The sequence below is a fragment of the Schistocerca americana genome, chromosome X, assembly GCF_021461395.2.
Source record: "Schistocerca americana isolate TAMUIC-IGC-003095 chromosome X, iqSchAmer2.1, whole genome shotgun sequence".
NCBI classification, from domain to species: Eukaryota; Metazoa; Arthropoda; class Insecta; order Orthoptera; family Acrididae; genus Schistocerca; species Schistocerca americana.
The window spans coordinates 658,422,777-658,441,394 of record NC_060130.1 but is presented as its reverse complement, the minus strand read 5'-3'; the positions used below and the strand labels follow the sequence as shown (position 1 = coordinate 658,441,394).

The window sequence follows — 18,618 nt, the reverse complement described above, 5'->3', positions numbered from 1 at the left end:
ACTAACAGACCCAAGCAGTGGTATAATTAAAGGTTTGTATAATTTATTGCAGATACATAAGTATCATGAGGAACAATAAGCAATGTTGACCTTAAAGACATACCTAAGCTAAACTAACTGCCTGGAAATACCACTAGCACTATGTAGCACTATGATAACCTAGTAAAACCTGAAAGTTAAACTCAGTTGATGTTAGACATAAATAATAAGGAAACGGCATAAAACAGAGTTGTAGTAGATTATGTCATATAAAATATGCTAAACTAGCCATTATATAATAAGTATACAATCAAGTAAAAATCTAAAGAGAGCCAGGAAGTCATAAGTAAGATTGCGACCACAAGTACAGCTATAATAACAGTGATGTGGAAGCATTCATGATAATAGGGAGGAAGGCATATAAATCAATAATCTTAAATTAGTAGCACTCTTAGGTGAAGTAGTCCATAAATAAGTATCTGTCAAATTAAGTGGTACAAGGAAGTGACGTAAGAGTATCCTAGTAGCCCATGGGCAGCAGTATTGCTGGCCTACCCAAGTAGTACCAGTAATCTCTGAGTTTAGGTACTAAATATTGAGGGCTGTATGGTAAATAAACCCTGACTGGCATGTGCCCATATTTGTTGTTGTCAGCGGGCCTTTGTGCTCACTTAGATGTGTTAGTATCTGTTGCTGAAAGTTCCCATGCATCTATTCATGAAGATGCTTACAATGAGATCAAAAATTAGAGCTCTACTAATGGTACGATGAAAAGATAAAGGAACAGTAATTTGTGGTAAGACAAGTGGGGAGAAGTGTTATCTTTCGTGTCCTCTCAGGACAAGATAGATGAGGTAACTACAATATCTTTCATTGGGAAACTATAGCTTATCTTGAGAGAGATTATGCCCACACAATTGATAGCATACAATTCTCATCAAATGTAAGACACAAATAAATATTTGTTTATAAGAAAAGTTAAAGTTAAGTTTTGTTCCTCTAAAACAAACAAAGGTTTAACTACACTTTTGTAAAACCTTGTAAGTTAAAATTATTACTCTATGTGTCCAAAAATAGCATGGAAGATGGTAATGTGAAGGATAAAATGACATATCAACTATTTCACCAAATACTACTATAGAAATATAAAATGATCTTTGGCTGGAGGGAAATATGAATGTACTGCAATTATGTAACACATAGCTGCTAATAAGGCAGATAGTTTAAGTGAATGTCACTAAAATTCAAAAATTTTTGTACATTTATGAACAACATCTTAGATGCAGTTATTTGATCAAGAATGAAGAGAAAATTGTGAACCTAGATGCAGTATTGTCAGTGGATAACATAGTTTGTAACTATTTAAAGTACTGTGGAGGAAGTAATATGAGAACAGTGCTAATACAACTCACAGTTATAATCTGTCTTCATGATAATGAGATAGCAAGAGATAGTACATCCTAGTCAAATACAATGAACAAGATCAGATAATTTAAGAGAGGACATTGTAATTAGCCAATTATGAAAACCTACTGTTCATGTTAGTGCCTAATAGAGAACTGTAACTTATAATGATGAAATGGTAGCCATATGGAGATAAGAGGACAATGGTTGGTCAGAGTAAAATGTTAAAGATAGATTGATGTAAATGGATGTAACACATAAGATGACATAACCAATGTAGACAAATCAATTCATAAAATGGAACCAGATGCATGGGAATCCAATGAAAAATATTAATTGTTATTTAGTTTAAGGTTGGAGTAATTCAGCTAATGGTGGGTGTGGTGGCAAACACTGATTGGTGCCACTGCATGACACTAAGTGAGTTGGAATATGTGTTATAATTTTGTATTATAGATTTTATATTAATTGGTGTATTATAAATGTTTGTTTTATATTTGTTTCATGATTCACAATTGAGTTTGGCAAGGCATCCCAGGCACGTACTGACCTTTGATGGAGGTATATGAACTGTTAATGCCTGTTTAATAAGCCTCAATAGAGATTTGGTAGTTAAATAGAAATCAACAAACCATGTTATGAAAGTTGCAAATTCAAGGCACATGACTAGGCCAAGTGAGCTAAATAGACATATTAACATTGATTAAGCTTGTAAAAGAGCCGTTACTGTCATATAATTACAGGTGTCTTATGAGGTTCAAAGAGCTGCATAGATTAGTTAAGTGCAGAACACAGTACTTAAATATCAAGATGTATTATACCAGGTATAAGAAAATATATCAAAAAGTCATAAAATTGCTGAGAAAAGGCTATTGAGAAGGCTATCAGCCTTTCCGAAAACAAAGCAAGGACAGCATGGCAAAACTTAAATGAAGATAAAGGTCATAAAAGGAAAAAAAATACTGTACCAAAGAAATTAGATTGAATAACATCTTACTAAAAAGCCCTGAATCAATAGCAAATGTCTTCAATAACTACTATATAGATATCTGCAATATATGATGGACAATATCACAATCTCAGCAACTAATGCTTTAAGTGGGTTAAAGCTGATGAAACAACCATTAAGTAATTCAATTTATTTGTTTCCTACTAGTGAAAGAGAAGTAATTAAAGCAAGTAATTAAAACAACCTGAAAAACACTAAGACACAGGATGTTTATGGGACATCAAACAATCTTGTGAAACTGTCCTCTGTCTTTATAGCTAAGCCACTGTGCAAAGTATTTAATGAGTCAATGGCAGAGGCGGTGTTTCCAGAAAGCCTAAAAATTGCAAGATTAATACCTGTATTCAGAAAAGATGATGCAAGAGAACCAGATAATTACTGACCTGTGAGTATTTTACAACAATAATTTCACAACAATAGTTCATCTAATCTAATCTAATCTAATCTAATAACAAAAATCTTTGCACATATTCTGTAAAACAGGTTGATGAGGTTTTTCACAACACACGTAATATTATCCAGAAGTCACCATGGTTACCAGGAAAATAAGTTCACCACTACTGCTGCAAAAGATCCCACTGACTATGTGCTCGATGCTTTTGACAAGGAAGAAACTACAATAGGGATACTTTGTGACCTATCTAAAGCATTTGGTCTAGTAAACCATGAATTACTTCTGCAGAAATTAGAATTCTATGGGATCAGAGGTACTGTGCGTGACTTGTTTAGGTCTTATGTGACAAACAGGCATCAGAAAGTGGAAATATCAGATGAAAAAGGAAATAAATTGTACTCAGATACAAAGAAAATTTTACATGGTGTACCACAAGGAAGTGCACGTGGGCCATTATTCTTCTTGATTTCTGTAAATGGTCTACCCAATCGCATCCAAAATAAGACCATCTTTCATGCTGATGAATGAAGGATGCAAATTTAGAAGAATGTGCTCTAAACACTGAAGCTGTTCTTTGTTACCTTGATAAATGATTTTGCAATAATAGAACAGTACCTAATTACAAGAGAACCATTTTTATCAATTTTAAAAATAGTAAGACCAAACAAAATTTGCTAGAATTGACTTGAGCAAGTGAAATGTGCAAAATTTTTGGCTCTCTGTATAGACGACATATCGATATTATCAGAGCACATCAACATCAGGAAGTTAAGTGAAATTGTCAACATGGAAACCCTAATAAAATATTACTATGCACAACTTTATTAAACTATGTCCTACAGGATTGAACTTTGGGGGAGATCATTAAATATGAATAAGATCCTTATTATACACAAAAAAGCCATCTTCATAATGACAAGGAAAAATAGGCGTACCACTCGTAGGTTGAAATTCAAGGAATTGAACAACCTAGCAGCAGTAAATGTCTACATCTACAGAATTCTAACACTCACATAAAAAACACAGTAATCTCTATGAAACGAATGAACAGGTACACCATTATCAAACCAGGAATTGCTGGAAACTAAAGGCAATCCAGCATTGGACCAGCCAACATGAGAAAGGGATTACACGCGTTGTAATGTCCTTCTATAACTGTCTTCAAATGTCATTATGCAAATAGAAAACATAAAGGAATTTAAAAACTGTATTAGACAAATACTGACAGAAAATCCATTTTATTCAATTTAGGAATTTTTTGATCAAAGCAAAGTTATGAATAAATGAATATATGGTTATAAACTCTTACGATAGACTAACAAGATTATAAACCTGTGTGATTTTAACATGTGTGATTATTAATATGTATAATAGTATTAATCTGTAACTATATATTAATTTGTAACTATATATGCAAACTTTAATGTACTCTCAACTTTAGTGAATAAGACCTGACAATGCCTATGTGTAAAGACAACATGTACCAACTGTATTACATCAAAATCTCTGCTGAATAAATAAATAAATAATAATATTAATAATAATAGTAATAATGAATATCAGAGTGATATTTTGTCATGCATTGTTCTAATTCTCTGACTTCAGTTCACAACTGTTGTGAACATTGACATTTAACCTCTAATACCAAAGAGCAGCTAATGATATAACTTGAAGTGAGTAATTAGATGCTGATGTACATCAGAAAAGGTTTACTGTTACATACTACCATTAGAAAAGTATATGAAAGAGGAAAATGACAACAGAGATTATCATGTTGTTAGAACATTGATGTGTGGAGTCTTCGTTAGTTTCACAATGTCACAAATTTTTCCCATGAACATATCACAACATCCTACTTCCAAATCTTCCATGCATCTACTCCTTGATAATGAAAGATGTCTGTTCTTAAAGAATAGTATTTAAATAGAAGATCTGATCTACATGAGTATTATTGTGAGTTCATCTGAGTTCTAGTTATTTGTTGATTTGCACCTAAGATGTGGTGATGTGGTCACATCAGCAACTATACAAGGCATAAAAGTCCTTGTCCATTAACCAGTCCATCACAGGCAGCCTGTAGGTGATGTCAGGAGAATAGGGACAGCACACCAAAGTGGCACTACAACTTAATTTTACACCATCAGCTGCAGCAGTTTTTTAGGACCTATACAGAGGAGATGTGTGCTGATGGGGCACAAAAGGTTATCCATCTCCAAACAACTTCCAGTCAGTAGATCAACCACCTACACCCACTTCATAACCTGTCATTCCTGATATTGGAATGCCACTATATTTTTGTGGGACAGTGTTTCAGTACCAGCCACCTCACCCCAGTGGTCTTGGCATCGCCATGTCTCTGTTATTCATATGTGTTGATTAAAAAGAGGAGTGATTTATCATCCTACAATGGTAGTATTAACTGGGGCAAGATGTCAGAAATGCTACTCATCTCTGAGTACAAGATTTTTTGTCACTCTCACATGGAGTGTGCAAAATGAGTGTATCAGGTAGGACCTGAGATATACTGGGCATAATGAGACGACTGTGCTGGTGCTCCAACACTCGGTGTGGTGTTCATATATAAATCCATCAATAAGTATGTTGAGATACCTGTAAACAATGTGTTTCCCTTATATGCCACACACTTAGATACTGAATTCTCAACTTTGATTACAAATACACTTCTGGTCTTTAAAGTCAGAACACCATTAACAGATGTCAAATTGGAATGAATTGTACAACATGCTTGGGAATGGAAATTATTCACATTTCAGTGCAACTGCACATAGTAGGCATGAGTAGCACCATCTGTATACTGTATATAAGAAATGATTATGATGCAGGTTTATTATTCAGAAATCACATCTGAATGTTGGTGGTTTGTGAGAAGCTCAAAATTATGCCTTGTATAAGAAGGAAAAATGTACCAGAATGTGTCAGAATCTGACAGCAGCAGGATCATGGCCTATTAAGACTCTGGTTTGTGGTCCCACAACAGTGCTTCTCACTTTAATCAGCATCCCATGATTATCATGGAAATATAGAATTGATGGATTCAGGAAGGTCTTACTCAATTCCATGCAGGATGTCAATGCCACCATGTGACTAGCACCAGAGTGAACATACATTTGTTCACTTGGCCATGCAAGATCATACAGTTACATCAAGTGCCTAGAATCTGGAAATGGGCTGGTTTGTGATAAGATATGTATCCATGCAGACAGTGCAACTACATCTGGACCACCTTGGACTGTCAGTACAGTGGCCATTGTTGCATCTTCCATATATGTAATACTGGAGAGAGAGGTGCACTTACAGCTTATCCAACAACAAGATTTGACACATGATGGACACCACAGCACACCAGACATTATATTTGTGATGTGTTAGGGTCACTGGCTGTGACCTATCTTTGAAATATCCATGACATTAACTTTTAATGAGATAACAAAATAATGCATGTTTCCAATTCTGTACTGACCTACCTCAATATGGACGGTGTTGAACTGTTGGCCAGTTCAACATATTCTCAAGACCTCGCACCCACTGAAAATGGGTTGCAAAGAGAATGGTGCGATACAATTCACCAGCCACTATGACTGCTGCACTCTGGTGCAGAGTTGAAGCAGTAAGGAATGATGCACCCGTTATATGTTACCCATTCTCAGCTGGACTGAATGCCCACTCAAGTTAGAGTTGTTATTGCTACCAGAGGTGACAGTTCTGTGTACCAAATTTCACACATTGTATACCCAAAGATCAGGTACAAATTTAATCATATGTCCTGCTACTAAACTGGATATACTCAATAAGTGATATTTTTATTTTGCTATCCTTCTGTGTTACCTTTTACTTGGGTTGCAAATTCATCCTTAAAGCACATAGCAAATATTTTTCTAGCAGTTACCACTCATCCTGGTAGCTTTCTCTCTGTAGGTCTGCTGCTCTGAACCAATCTTGTTGTATGGCTGCAGTAAGTGTGCTTCATATGTAAAGATAATATCCAATTTCCTACACCATCTTTGTACATTCCAAGCTGGTGTTCTTTGTCATGAATGGGGTATTAAACTGCAATCAAACTCCTTTCCTCTAAAATACCTCATTACAGTGAGGATACAAGCTGTAATCCCTTTTAAATGTCCTCTTGTAGTTACATAACTGATAATTTTTTCCTTATTTCAAATTATTTTCAAAAGTTTATTCCTGAATGGCTAAATGTCTGTTGTACTCTGTTTGTATACCATATATGCAGCTGCAAAGTTGATCAAAATCACAGCTCAAGATGAAGTCACTAACGTAAACTGATCAATACAAAAGAGATTTTCTAATTATTTTTTGGAAATGTACAATATATAATATTTTCTGACATTGGCCCTGTCATTGTTCTAAATTAGTTGAGTAGCAAACAGAATCTTTTCAGCAAAATGAGTACAACTCTACTATCTGTGCATACTCTGTGTAAATAACTGCATTTATAGAGTTTAAAGATTAGCTCTGTGAAGGTTAACATTTTTGACATGAGACACACATTCCTTTGTATGAAGAATTTACTATATACAGTATGATACCTCTTCACATATCTGTGCTATATAACATGTAATGAATGTAATGATTTCTGTCATTATGCCAGCATCCAATTACTTTCCATCAAGAGCTGAGATTATTTTTTGGCCAGAAATCATAGAAAGACTATCCCGAGAGAATGACCCATTTAAGGTAAACCTGTATCCAATATTCTTGTCAGTGACAGTATGAAGGCAATTTTCACATGAAGGTGAGATTGCTCTTCTAGATGGCCTCTGTATTTTTCTGAGTTGAACAACATTGTTAATGATTACAGAGAAAAATTGGCAATGTGAGAAAACAGTTCTATCATCATGTCAGAATTCCAGGATTGCCTTGCTTATGAAGAAGTCTCAGAAAATGAGTGTTTATACATTCACTCCCTTGCAGACTGCTGATATTTATTAACATTTACACTTGTATTAAGCCTTACTGATCAAGGAATCTCACATAATGGTTTTTAGGGACAAATACACTTAAAAGTGGCAATGAGGTCAACTCTCTTAATACTACATTCTTGAAAGCTGAAATGAAGTAATAGAGTTGCATACTGACTATCTCACTGGACAACCAAGGCATTACAACAGTAACTGCAATGGGTTGTTAAATATTGCCATTGTTCCACTCTAGCCTGAATTCTGGTATCAGGTTCCTTTTTCCTGTCTGTGATGGTAAGATTCAAATTATGTACATGTGTTTTAGATGGGTCACAGCACACTAAAAAATCTGTAAATTCTTCAAATCACTGGTAAAATAAGAAACATTGCATATCATTAATGCCAGTGTTAGACCCCTTATGATATGATTTGCTCTGGGGCAGCATGATCTGTAGTCCTAATTTTAGTACGGGATAATGTTTGTGCTTTTGAATATATGTGTGACTGTAAAAGCCAGCATTGAAAGAAACAAAGAAATAAAATCCTATCTATTGGAGAAGGAGGTGAGGAGGTGGGTATCGATACACTAGAGATTTCATCAGTAAAGAGATTTTGTTAGTGAATTTAACACTTCTTGGTGGGCAAAAGTGTAGCTACTGAAAACAAGTTAGATGTCATATTCCATCACCTCTCTTTCTTGAATATTAATATTATGTTTCAAACTATTTTCTACCTCTTGCCATTCCACTTCATCCACAAGAAAAACATGTCCTGCAATTTTAATCATAAAGATGCAATGGCAATAGTCACACTAACATCAGTTTATCATAAAAATGAGCTACATAAGTTTTTCAGTTAGGACCATGAATTTACATACCTGTAGGTTGCAGAACACCACAGATTTCTATGCTTTGTTGAGTCAGTGAGGACATAAATCTCTTGATTAATTCCTGTTCTGAATTCTTAGTTATGGGCTGTAATCTCCGGATAAACCTTAGCAAGTATTCCAATAAATACTGCACAGCCTTCAAGAAAAAAAAAGAATATTCACACATATAAAACTTCAAACATTATCCAATTTTCCAGGAGATACAGAATTATCTAGTTGAGAATGAATTAGATGTGCCCCTACTGCAACTAATGTAGAGAATTGCCCTGGTGCAAAAAATTTACTTTAACAAAGAAACATTGATTAACACATATTTTCATAGTGAAATGAAGAATGAATTCTCACTAAGAATAGAAGCTTAAGATAATTAACAGAAGATCCAGAGCATATGTTGTTAGTTATTCTACATCTTCATCTACATGACTACTCTGCAATTCACATTTACGTGCTTGGCAGAGGGTTCATCGAACCACAATCATACTATCTCTCTACCATTCCACTCCCGAACAGCACGCGGGAAAAACAAACACCTAAACCTTTCTGTTCGAGCTCTGATTTCTCTTATTTTATTTTGATGATCATTCCTACCTATGTAGGTTGGGCTCAACAAAATATTTTCGCATTCGGAGGAGAAAGTTGGTGACTGAAATTTCGTAAATAGATCTCGCCGCGACGAAAAACGTCTTTGCTTTAATGACTTCCATCCCAACTCACGTATCATATCTGCCACACTCTCTCCCCTATTATGTGATAATACAAAATGAGCTGCCCTTTTTTGAACCCTTTTGATTCCTCCGTCAATCCCACCTGGTAAGGATCCCACACCGCGCACCAATATTCTAACAGAGGAAGAACGAGTGTAGTGTAAGCTGTCTCTTTAGTGGACTTGTTGCATCTTCTAAGTGTCCTGCCAATGAAACGCAACCTTTGGCTCACCTTCCCCACAATATTATCTATGTGGTCTTTCCAACTGAAGTTGTTCATAATTTTAACACCCAGGTACTTAGTTGAATTGACAGCCTTGAGAATTGTACTATTTATCGAGTAATCGAATTCCAACGGATTTCTTTTTGAACTCATGTGGATCACCTCACACTTTTCGTTATTTAGTGTCAACTGCCACCTGCCACACCACACAGCAATCTTTTCTAAATCGCTTTGCAACTGATACTGGTCTTCGGATGACCTTACTAGACGGTAAATTACAGTATCATCTGCGAACAGCCTAAGAGAACTGCTCAGATTGTCACCCAGGTCATTTATATAGACCAGGAACAGCAGAGGTCCCAGGACGCTTCCCTGGGGAACACCTGATATCACTTCAGTTTTACTTGATGATTTGCTGTCTATTACTACGAACTGCGACCTTCCTGACAGGAAATCACGAATCCAGTCACACAACTGAGACAGTACCCCATAGACCCGCAACTTGATTAGAAGTCGCTTGTGAGGGATGGTGTCAAAAGCTTTCCGGAAATCTAGAAATACGGAATCAACTTGAGATCCCCTGTCGATAGCGGCCATTACTTCGTGCGAATAAAGAGCTAGCTGCGTTGCACAAGAACGATGTTTTCTGAAATGAAAATCATTTTAATGAAAATCATTTGAATGTGTTGTTGGTTTCTGTATTTTAATTAGGACTGTATGCTGCAGTGTTTTTGGTAAAATATGTCATTTCACAAGACACACACACACACACACACACACACACACACACACACACACACACACACACTGAAACAAAGGAAGGTATTTTCATTCCTTTGTTTTAATAAATATACAAATATTTACATATTTATTCTGTACACAGATCTATGTAAACGGTAGATGAACAATGCATTTAATAAAGTTACTACACCTCTCACTTCCAAATGATGGTCTTCTTGTCAATACATTAGTAAAATATTTGTTCATGTTTAATTTAAGCAAAACAGGAAAAATCAAGCCTCTTATCTGACATGTGTGCAGAACTCCCATTTATTTTAATGTCAGCAGTGAACTTATCATACCAGATGTAGTTTATGACACATGCTTTATTGTACTAATATTTCAATTGTTTCACACTGTGGATGTTTTCCTTTATGTTGGGATCCACCAAATAATGCATGTGTGTGAGCATGTGAAATATTGGCTATAATACAGAATATGTACCTTATCTAATTTTTTTAGACACTTTTCTGGGTTGTTTCCAAAGATAACTATGTAGCTTAAGCTATCACAGTTCAAAGCAGGGGTTTTCAGCAGCTCCAGCCAATCATAAAGTAATCCAGTTAATACATAAATATTTTTCTCTAATCTTAGACTGGTCCAAACTGAACATTTGTAGTTCAGTTCTATTCTTAATTGGTAGATAGATTTCTTGGCAACTTCGTCCAACATCTGATGGTCAGCCAGCAAAGCTTGTATAATATCATCTGTGCAGTAATTCTGTAACAAAATGATACAGTAAGTCAAACATTACCTCTGAATCTTATTTGCTTTTAGAAATGTACGAAGTGTTTAATGTATAATTCATCATACAAATACTACAAGTACTTAGAAATGGTGTATCTCAAAAGTTCATTGAATGGTATCATGAAACAAAGAAAACAGAATTTACACTGGAGAAAAAAAAAAAACCAAACCTGTGTGATTACCTGCTTAATAGTATGTTGATCAACCTTTGGAATGAAATACAGCAGTAATTCCAGATGACAAAAATTTGACGAGTCCTTGGTAGGTTTATGGAGGTATGTGGCATCAGATGGCTGTGAACAGATCACTCAATTCCAGGAAATTATGGACTGGTGGTTTGTGGGATGGAGCTAGTGCCCAGCAGCATCCCAGATGCATTCCAAAAGGCCAATATCAGGCAGAACTAAGACATCAACATCACTTCACTATCATACTTCTAGAACCTCAGTAGATTCTGTGATTTTGACATAGGTAGTTATGCTGCTGGAGATACCACCATCATCAAGGAGGACATCAAGTATGAAGAAATGCACATGGTTTGCAATAATGGGATGGACATCCAACAACTTGTCATTTACTCATGGTTTCACCAATGCGGAATCATTTTCCATAGATGATCATGATAGTATTATGGGAACAGTGACCAGCTTCACCATTTCTGAGATGCTTGTTCCCAACTGTCCTTTTTCAAAGTCACTTATCTCAGTGGATTTAATTCATGTTAATGATTCACTTTTCATTTCTGTTCTGCTTATATAGTTCATTTACCATATCACATGCTCACTGTGCAGTCAGATGGCATTCAACCTTACAATGGGCAGCAGTCACACTGTATTGGTTTATCAGTGTATAAAAAAATATTGTTAATGACTTTCAAAGTAATCTTGACACACATCTTTTGTTGCAGTTAAAAAATGATGCATACAGTTAGGCACTGTGACCATGGCAGCTACCTTCCCTATTAAATATTAAACTCTCAACATTAGATCTCATTTACAGTGATGATTCATTTCTCATGATCTTATCATTAACAGGACATATAACCTATGTATTTTTTCCTTTCCTTGTGGCGATAGTTTGCAGAAAAGATAGATCTTGTCACAAGTTTCAGTGTAACTTGCAGTGCAAATCAGGAACAGATCTTACATTTCCTCACATGTTTTGTGAATGATGATGTGACATTACAAGCAGCTGGTGTGTTCTGGTGATGTAGTCATGGGAAAAGTTAATATGTCTTGTAATGTCATCACTAGTATGATTTTAATGAAAATACATTGGTGAGATATTTAGTCTGGAGCTGATAATTCAATGGGCAATGTGTATGAGGTGAACATTATTTTTGTGGACCGGGACTTGTACATTGTGATTTAGCACATGCTGCTGGATATAATGCTACATCTGCACAAAGTAATGCCAAAATTTGCACTGGTGATAGATGCTGTTCAATTATTCAATGAGTTATTTGTTCATGGTCACCATTTGCATGCTTTGTGCTTCTCTAAAAAATAATTAAGAGGGGTTTATATAAAACTTAAAATCAATCTGTTTCAAACAATGTTATTATTCTTCAGGATTTTGACCTACAGATCCAGCCTCAGTACATCTTTTATTAAATTATTCACTCATGTCTCATTGCCAACATAAGGCTTTGGTATTAAAATTATTATGTTTTTGAGCCAAAGAGTGACACTGTATGACCACTCCCAATGGTGTTGGCAAGTCACACTCAAAGTTAATGGCTATACATTGCCCACAACCTGGGGCATGGATAAAAGCATCATAATTGGATTGGCTCATCCTGGATTGGAATGCATTTTCATTCTATTGATATTCTAGACTAGTTGTCCCAGTACCCAAGCTGTAATAGTGAGCAGTTAGCATGGGGTCTCAGGAGTTACTGTTTAGTGAGGTAGTAGTAAAAGTAGCAGCAGGAATAGCACACTTAGTGCAGATGATAAGCATAACAGCACATGTTAGTAACAGCAGTGGCAGACAACTGTGACATGGTACATTACTGATATCACAGTCCACTTGGGTAAAGTCACCGGGCAGCAGAGGCATTGTCTACACAGCGACACATGTGGGAGGCATTGCATAGGAGCCACGGTGCAGTGGCAGCATCTTCACGTGGTGACATATGTGGTCAACATCACATTGGCTGCAAGCAGCAGAGGTGGCAGCTTCACACCATGTCACACAAGGCAAATGGCAGTCCACATTGCAGGTGATATTGCGCCAGCATCAAATGAAACATACAGCAGCAGAGGCTGCATATATCAGCGGGGAAGTGCAAGTTAAGTACAGTCAGTGGCTGCATTTGTAGTTGATTTTAAATATCGTTTAAAGGTAATTCCTGATGAAATAGTTAGGCTTAAGTATTTCACAATTTTTGTGACAGACAGGGAAGCAGTAAGGGCCAAAAGAAATAAAATGCTAGATTGGAAGGTTGTTGAATTGGGCTTGAGTGAGTATAGAAACCTAATTGTTGTAGTCAAAAAGATAGATGGTTCTGTGAGGACTGTGTTACATGTGAAGAGACTGAACAAAATAATTGTACCACCCAGAAGACATGAATGAACTTTTACAAACATTTAACAATATGGTAATGTATAGCCTACCTCGATAGCTGAGTGGTTAGTGCGACACAATGTCAAGCCAATGGGCCCATGTTCTATTCCCAGCTGGGTTGGAAATTTTCACCACTCAGGGACTGAGTGTTGTGTTGTCTTCATCATTATCTCACTCCCATCAACACACAAGTCACCAAACTAGTGTCAACTGAAAAGGTACCATTCTACCTGATGGGAGGCCCTAGCCACACATTTCACTGCATAATATACATAAAAGGTGTAGAGGAAGAGAAGGAGATGAAAGCAATATGCAGAGATATGCATAGGCTCCAAAAGAGGGATCCAACATTGAAATTCATTAAAGTTAATTTTGGGTGTAAAGGATAGAAAAAATTAAACAATAAGTGAGAATGTTTAGACAGGCAAGGATGGCAGCTATGTTTCCCAGATGAACAGACAGAAATATTACTTAATTACCTTCATCACAGCCATGGGCACTATGGAGCACAGAAGCGTTTCGAAATAATTTGGGAATATAATCCATCAAATTACGGGCATGCAACCACACAAATAAAATTTTCTCCACTGATATTTCGGCCACATATAATCCGGCCATCCTCAGAGTGAGTCACAAGACTGACGGCCTTATATGCTCCACCACGGCGGTACTGCGCATGTGGGTCACAGATGCTGGTCGGCAGCAGAGACATATGCTTACACATGCGCCGCCTGTGGCAAAGGTGTACAGACATTCGATTTGCTTATCGATGTTTGATCGGTGGCGGTGACACGATGACGACTTCTCTGCAGTTTAATTACTCCAAGAGCCGGATTTCATGCTTTGTCCAAATTAAAACCATTATCTCTATTTATTAAATTGTTAGCTAATCTAACTTCTATAGCTTCCTTGAATACAGATTCCAAAAAAGAAGAGGTGGATGTTAAAATCTTCACATCACTGTAATTCATGGAATGACCTGTATCAATACAACGTTTCGCCACACCTGACTTGTCTGGCTGTAATAAGCGTGTGTATCTTCAATGCTCCACACACCTCTCCTGAACGGTGCGTGTTGTTTGACTTGTGTACAACTGCTCACAATTTCCGCAAGGAATCTGATACACACCTGCTTTACGAAGCTGTAAATCATCCTTCACAGAGCCGAGTAAAGCTGCAATCTTCGTGGGGGACCGGAAGATCACCTTAACACAGTGTTTCTCAAGAATACGGCCTATTTTTGATGAAAGAGCACCCACATAGGGCAAAAATGCACTAGATCTGAAGGAATTACTATCTTCTTCCCCATCACATACCTGCTTTTTAGGTTTTCCATCGAATGCTCTACAAATTTGTTGCAGAGAATATCCATTCGATTTAGAAATGTTCTTGAGGTATGTGAGCACTTCTTGCAAATTTTCTTTATTGGATATACAGTGCGCCGAATGCACTAAGGTCTTAAGGACACCTATGGTCTGTGAAGGGTGATGGAAGCTACTGGCATGAAGATATAGATTTGTGTGCGTTGGTTTCCGATATACGGCATGTCCTAATGTGACATCACTTTTACGGTGAACGACAACACCCAAAAAGGGGAGGCAGCCGTCTTTTTCTATTTCCATAGTAAATTTAATGCTAGCATGAATGGAATTCAAATGATCAAGAAATCGATGTAATTCATCCATACCATGGGACCATACCACGAATGTGTCGTCCACGTACCTCCAGAAGACCGTAGGTTTAAAACTTGCTGAGTCCGGCGCCTTGTCCTCAAAGTCTTCCATGAATAAATTAGCTACCAGAGGGGAGAGGGGGCTTCCCATGGCAACACCATCAATTTGCTCATAAAATTCACCATTAAAATGAAAATAAGATGATAGAAGCACATCTTCAAATAAGGCCGTAATGTTCTTATCAAGAGAGATAAAGAGTCCTTTAAAGGTACCTTCGTGTATAATGATACCACAGGAAAACTAACAAGCACATCCGTACTATTAAGCCTGACATTGCTAAGTCAATGAATAAAATCCATAGAATTACAAATGTGGTGAGTACATTTTCCTACCAATGGTTTTAATAAGGAAGCTAAATATTTGGCAGAAAAATATGTTGGTGAACCAATAGTGCTCAAAACAGGGTACTAGCACAAACAGGCAGCCTGGGTGGCTGACTAAAGGGATAAGTATATCTTGTAGAACAAAGTGGCAATTATATCAAAACGTTAAAAACAGTCAAAATCTAAATGCAGCAGCCCATTACAAACAGTATTGTAAGGTGCTTAAAAAAGTTATTAGGAAGGCAAAAAGTATGTGGTATGCAGATAGAATAGCTAAGTCTCAGGATAAAATTAAAACCATATGGTCAGTCGTAAAGGAAGTGGCTGGTCTGCAGAGACAGGTCGAGAATATAGAATCAGTGCGTAGTGGGGATGTCCGTGTTACTGATAAGTCGCATATATGTACAGTACTTAATAATCACTTTCTGAATATAGCAGGTGAACTAAATAGAAACCTAGTCCCAACAGGGAATCATATAGCGCTCTTAGAAAAAAGTGTTCCGAGACTGTTACCTGAAATGCTCCTCCATGATACTGACAAGAGGGAGATTGAGTTAATAATTAAATCACTAAAGACCAAGAACTCTCATGGATATGACGGGGTATCTAGCAGAATACTGAAGTATTGTTCTACGTATGTTAGCTCAGTACTTAGCCATATCTGTAACTTTTCCTTTAGGAGTGGTCGACCGATTAAAGTACTCGGTAGTGAAGCCACTTTATAAAAAGGGAGACAGGGATAATGTTGACAATTATAGACCTATTTCTATGCCATCGGTGTTTGCTAAAGTTATCGAGAGGGTTGTATATACAAGGTTACTGCAGCATTTAAATTCACATAATTTGCTGTCAAATGTACAGTTTGGTTTTAGAAATGGCTTAACGACTGAAAATGCTATAGTCTCTTTTCTCTGTGAGGTTTTGGACGGATTAAATAAAAGGTTGCAAACGTTAGGTGTTTTCTTTGATTTAACGAAGGCTTTTGACTGTGTTGACCACAAAATATTACTGCAGAAGTTGGAACATTATGGAGTAAGGGGAGTAGCTTACAATTGGTTCGCCTCCTACTTTAAGAACAGAAAGCAGAAGGTAATTCTCCGCAATATTGAGAGTGGTAATGATGTTCAGTCCCAATGGGGCACTGTTAAATGGGGCGTTCCCCAAGGGTCGGTGCTGGGGCCACTGCTGTTTCTTATTTATGTAAATGATATGCCTTCTAGTATTACAGGTGATTCAAAAATATTTCTGTTTGCTGATGACACCACCTTGGTAGTGAAGTATCTTGTGTGTAATATTGAAACATTATCAAATAATGTAGTTCATGATATAAGTTCGTGGCTTGTGGAAAATAATTTGATGCTAAATCACAGTAAGACTCAGTTTTTACAGTTTCTAACCCATAATTCAACAAGAACTGACATTTTAATCAGACAGAATGGGCATGTTATAAGCGAGACAGAACAGTTCAAGTTCCTAGGCGTACAGATAGATAGTAAGCTGTTGTGGAAAGTCCATGTTCAGGATCTTGTTCAGAAACTAAATGCCGCTTTATTTACCATTAGAACAGTATCTGAAATAAGTGAAATCTCAACACGAAAAGTAGTATACTTCGCATATTTTCATACGCTTATGTCATATGGTATTATTTTTTGGGGTAATTCTTCTGATTCAAAAAGGGTATTTTTGGCTCGAAAACGGGCTGTTCGAGCTATGTATGGTGTAAGTTCGAAAACCTCTTGTCGACCCCTATTCAATAGTCTGGGAATTTTGACATTGCCCTCGCAGTATGTATTTTCTTTAATGTCGTTTGTTGTTAGCAATATTAGCTTATTCCCAAGAGTTAGCAGCTTTCACTCAGTTAATACTAGGCAGAAATCAAATCTGCATGTGGAATGCACTTCCTTGACTCTTGTGCAGAAAGGAGTGCAGTATTCTACTGCATCCATTTTCAATAAGCTACCACAAGAACTCAAAAATCTTAGCAGTAGCCCAAACACTTTTAAGTCTAAACTGAAGAGTTTCCTCATGGCTCAATCCTTCTATTCTGTCAAGGAGCTCCTGGAAGAGCTAAAAAATTAAGCAAATTCCAGTGTTACATTCTTGATTTTCTTTATTTAAACTAACGACTTGTCGCCTGAATATGTTTCTTATATTTCATTTTATCTGTTTCTACAATCGTGTTATAATTTCATGTATTGACTCGTTCCATGACCATGGAGACTTCTCCTAAATGTGGTCCCGCGGAACAATAAATAAATAAATAAATAAAAAATAGGTCTCATAGACAAGTCCTCTAGACGCTCATCTTCACCCATCTTGTGAACTTTAGGAAGACCATAAAATCTCGGTGGTACTGCACCTCGAACTTTTAAACTTCTTATGACTTCCTTCGGTAGTGATGAAGTGTTCAGCAAGGCAGCAGTCCTTATTGTCACCTTGTTAGTAGGATCTTTGTTAATCTTCTGATATGCACCAGAACTAAGTAGACCATATATCTTTTCCTTGTAGAGTTCCTGAGGCAGGACGACTGTATCAGTATCCTCACGCAGCTTTTGTATCACATGTCTTTCTTCCTTGGAAACATTGCTTCTTTGTGGACGATGATTCATGATTGCTTGACAGGTTTCTCATCTGATTTCTTCTGCAGGATCGTCTGATAGTGGTCGGACAGCTTCTTCAATGGCACTGATGAAAGATGATATCGACAATGTCTTTGGAGTAGGGGCAAAATTTAGCCCTTCGCTTAAGACAGACAACGTAGCTTCGTCCAGATCCTTACCCATAAAATTTACACGCACCGTTCAGGAGAGGTATGTGGAGCATTGAAGATACACACGCTTATTACAGCCAGACAAGTTAGCTGTGGCTGAACATTGTATTGATACAGGTCATTCCATGAATTACAGTGATGTGAAGATTTTAACA

General features: G+C 36.8%; 1 protein-coding gene across 1 annotated transcript in view; it reads right to left on the bottom strand.

Moving 5' to 3' along the window:
* The window catches only part of LOC124556234 (protein tyrosine phosphatase domain-containing protein 1-like), a 375,836-nt gene that overhangs the window by 81,212 nt on the left and 276,006 nt on the right, over nucleotides 1–18,618 (bottom strand). Inside the window, exons 10-11 of the mRNA XM_047130223.1 lie at nucleotides 10,767–11,042; nucleotides 8,604–8,751 (exon numbers count right to left, since the gene is read on the bottom strand). Of these exons, the coding sequence (XP_046986179.1) occupies nucleotides 8,604–8,751; nucleotides 10,767–11,042 (424 nt within the window). The remainder of the gene's footprint in view (nucleotides 1–8,603; nucleotides 8,752–10,766; nucleotides 11,043–18,618) is intronic.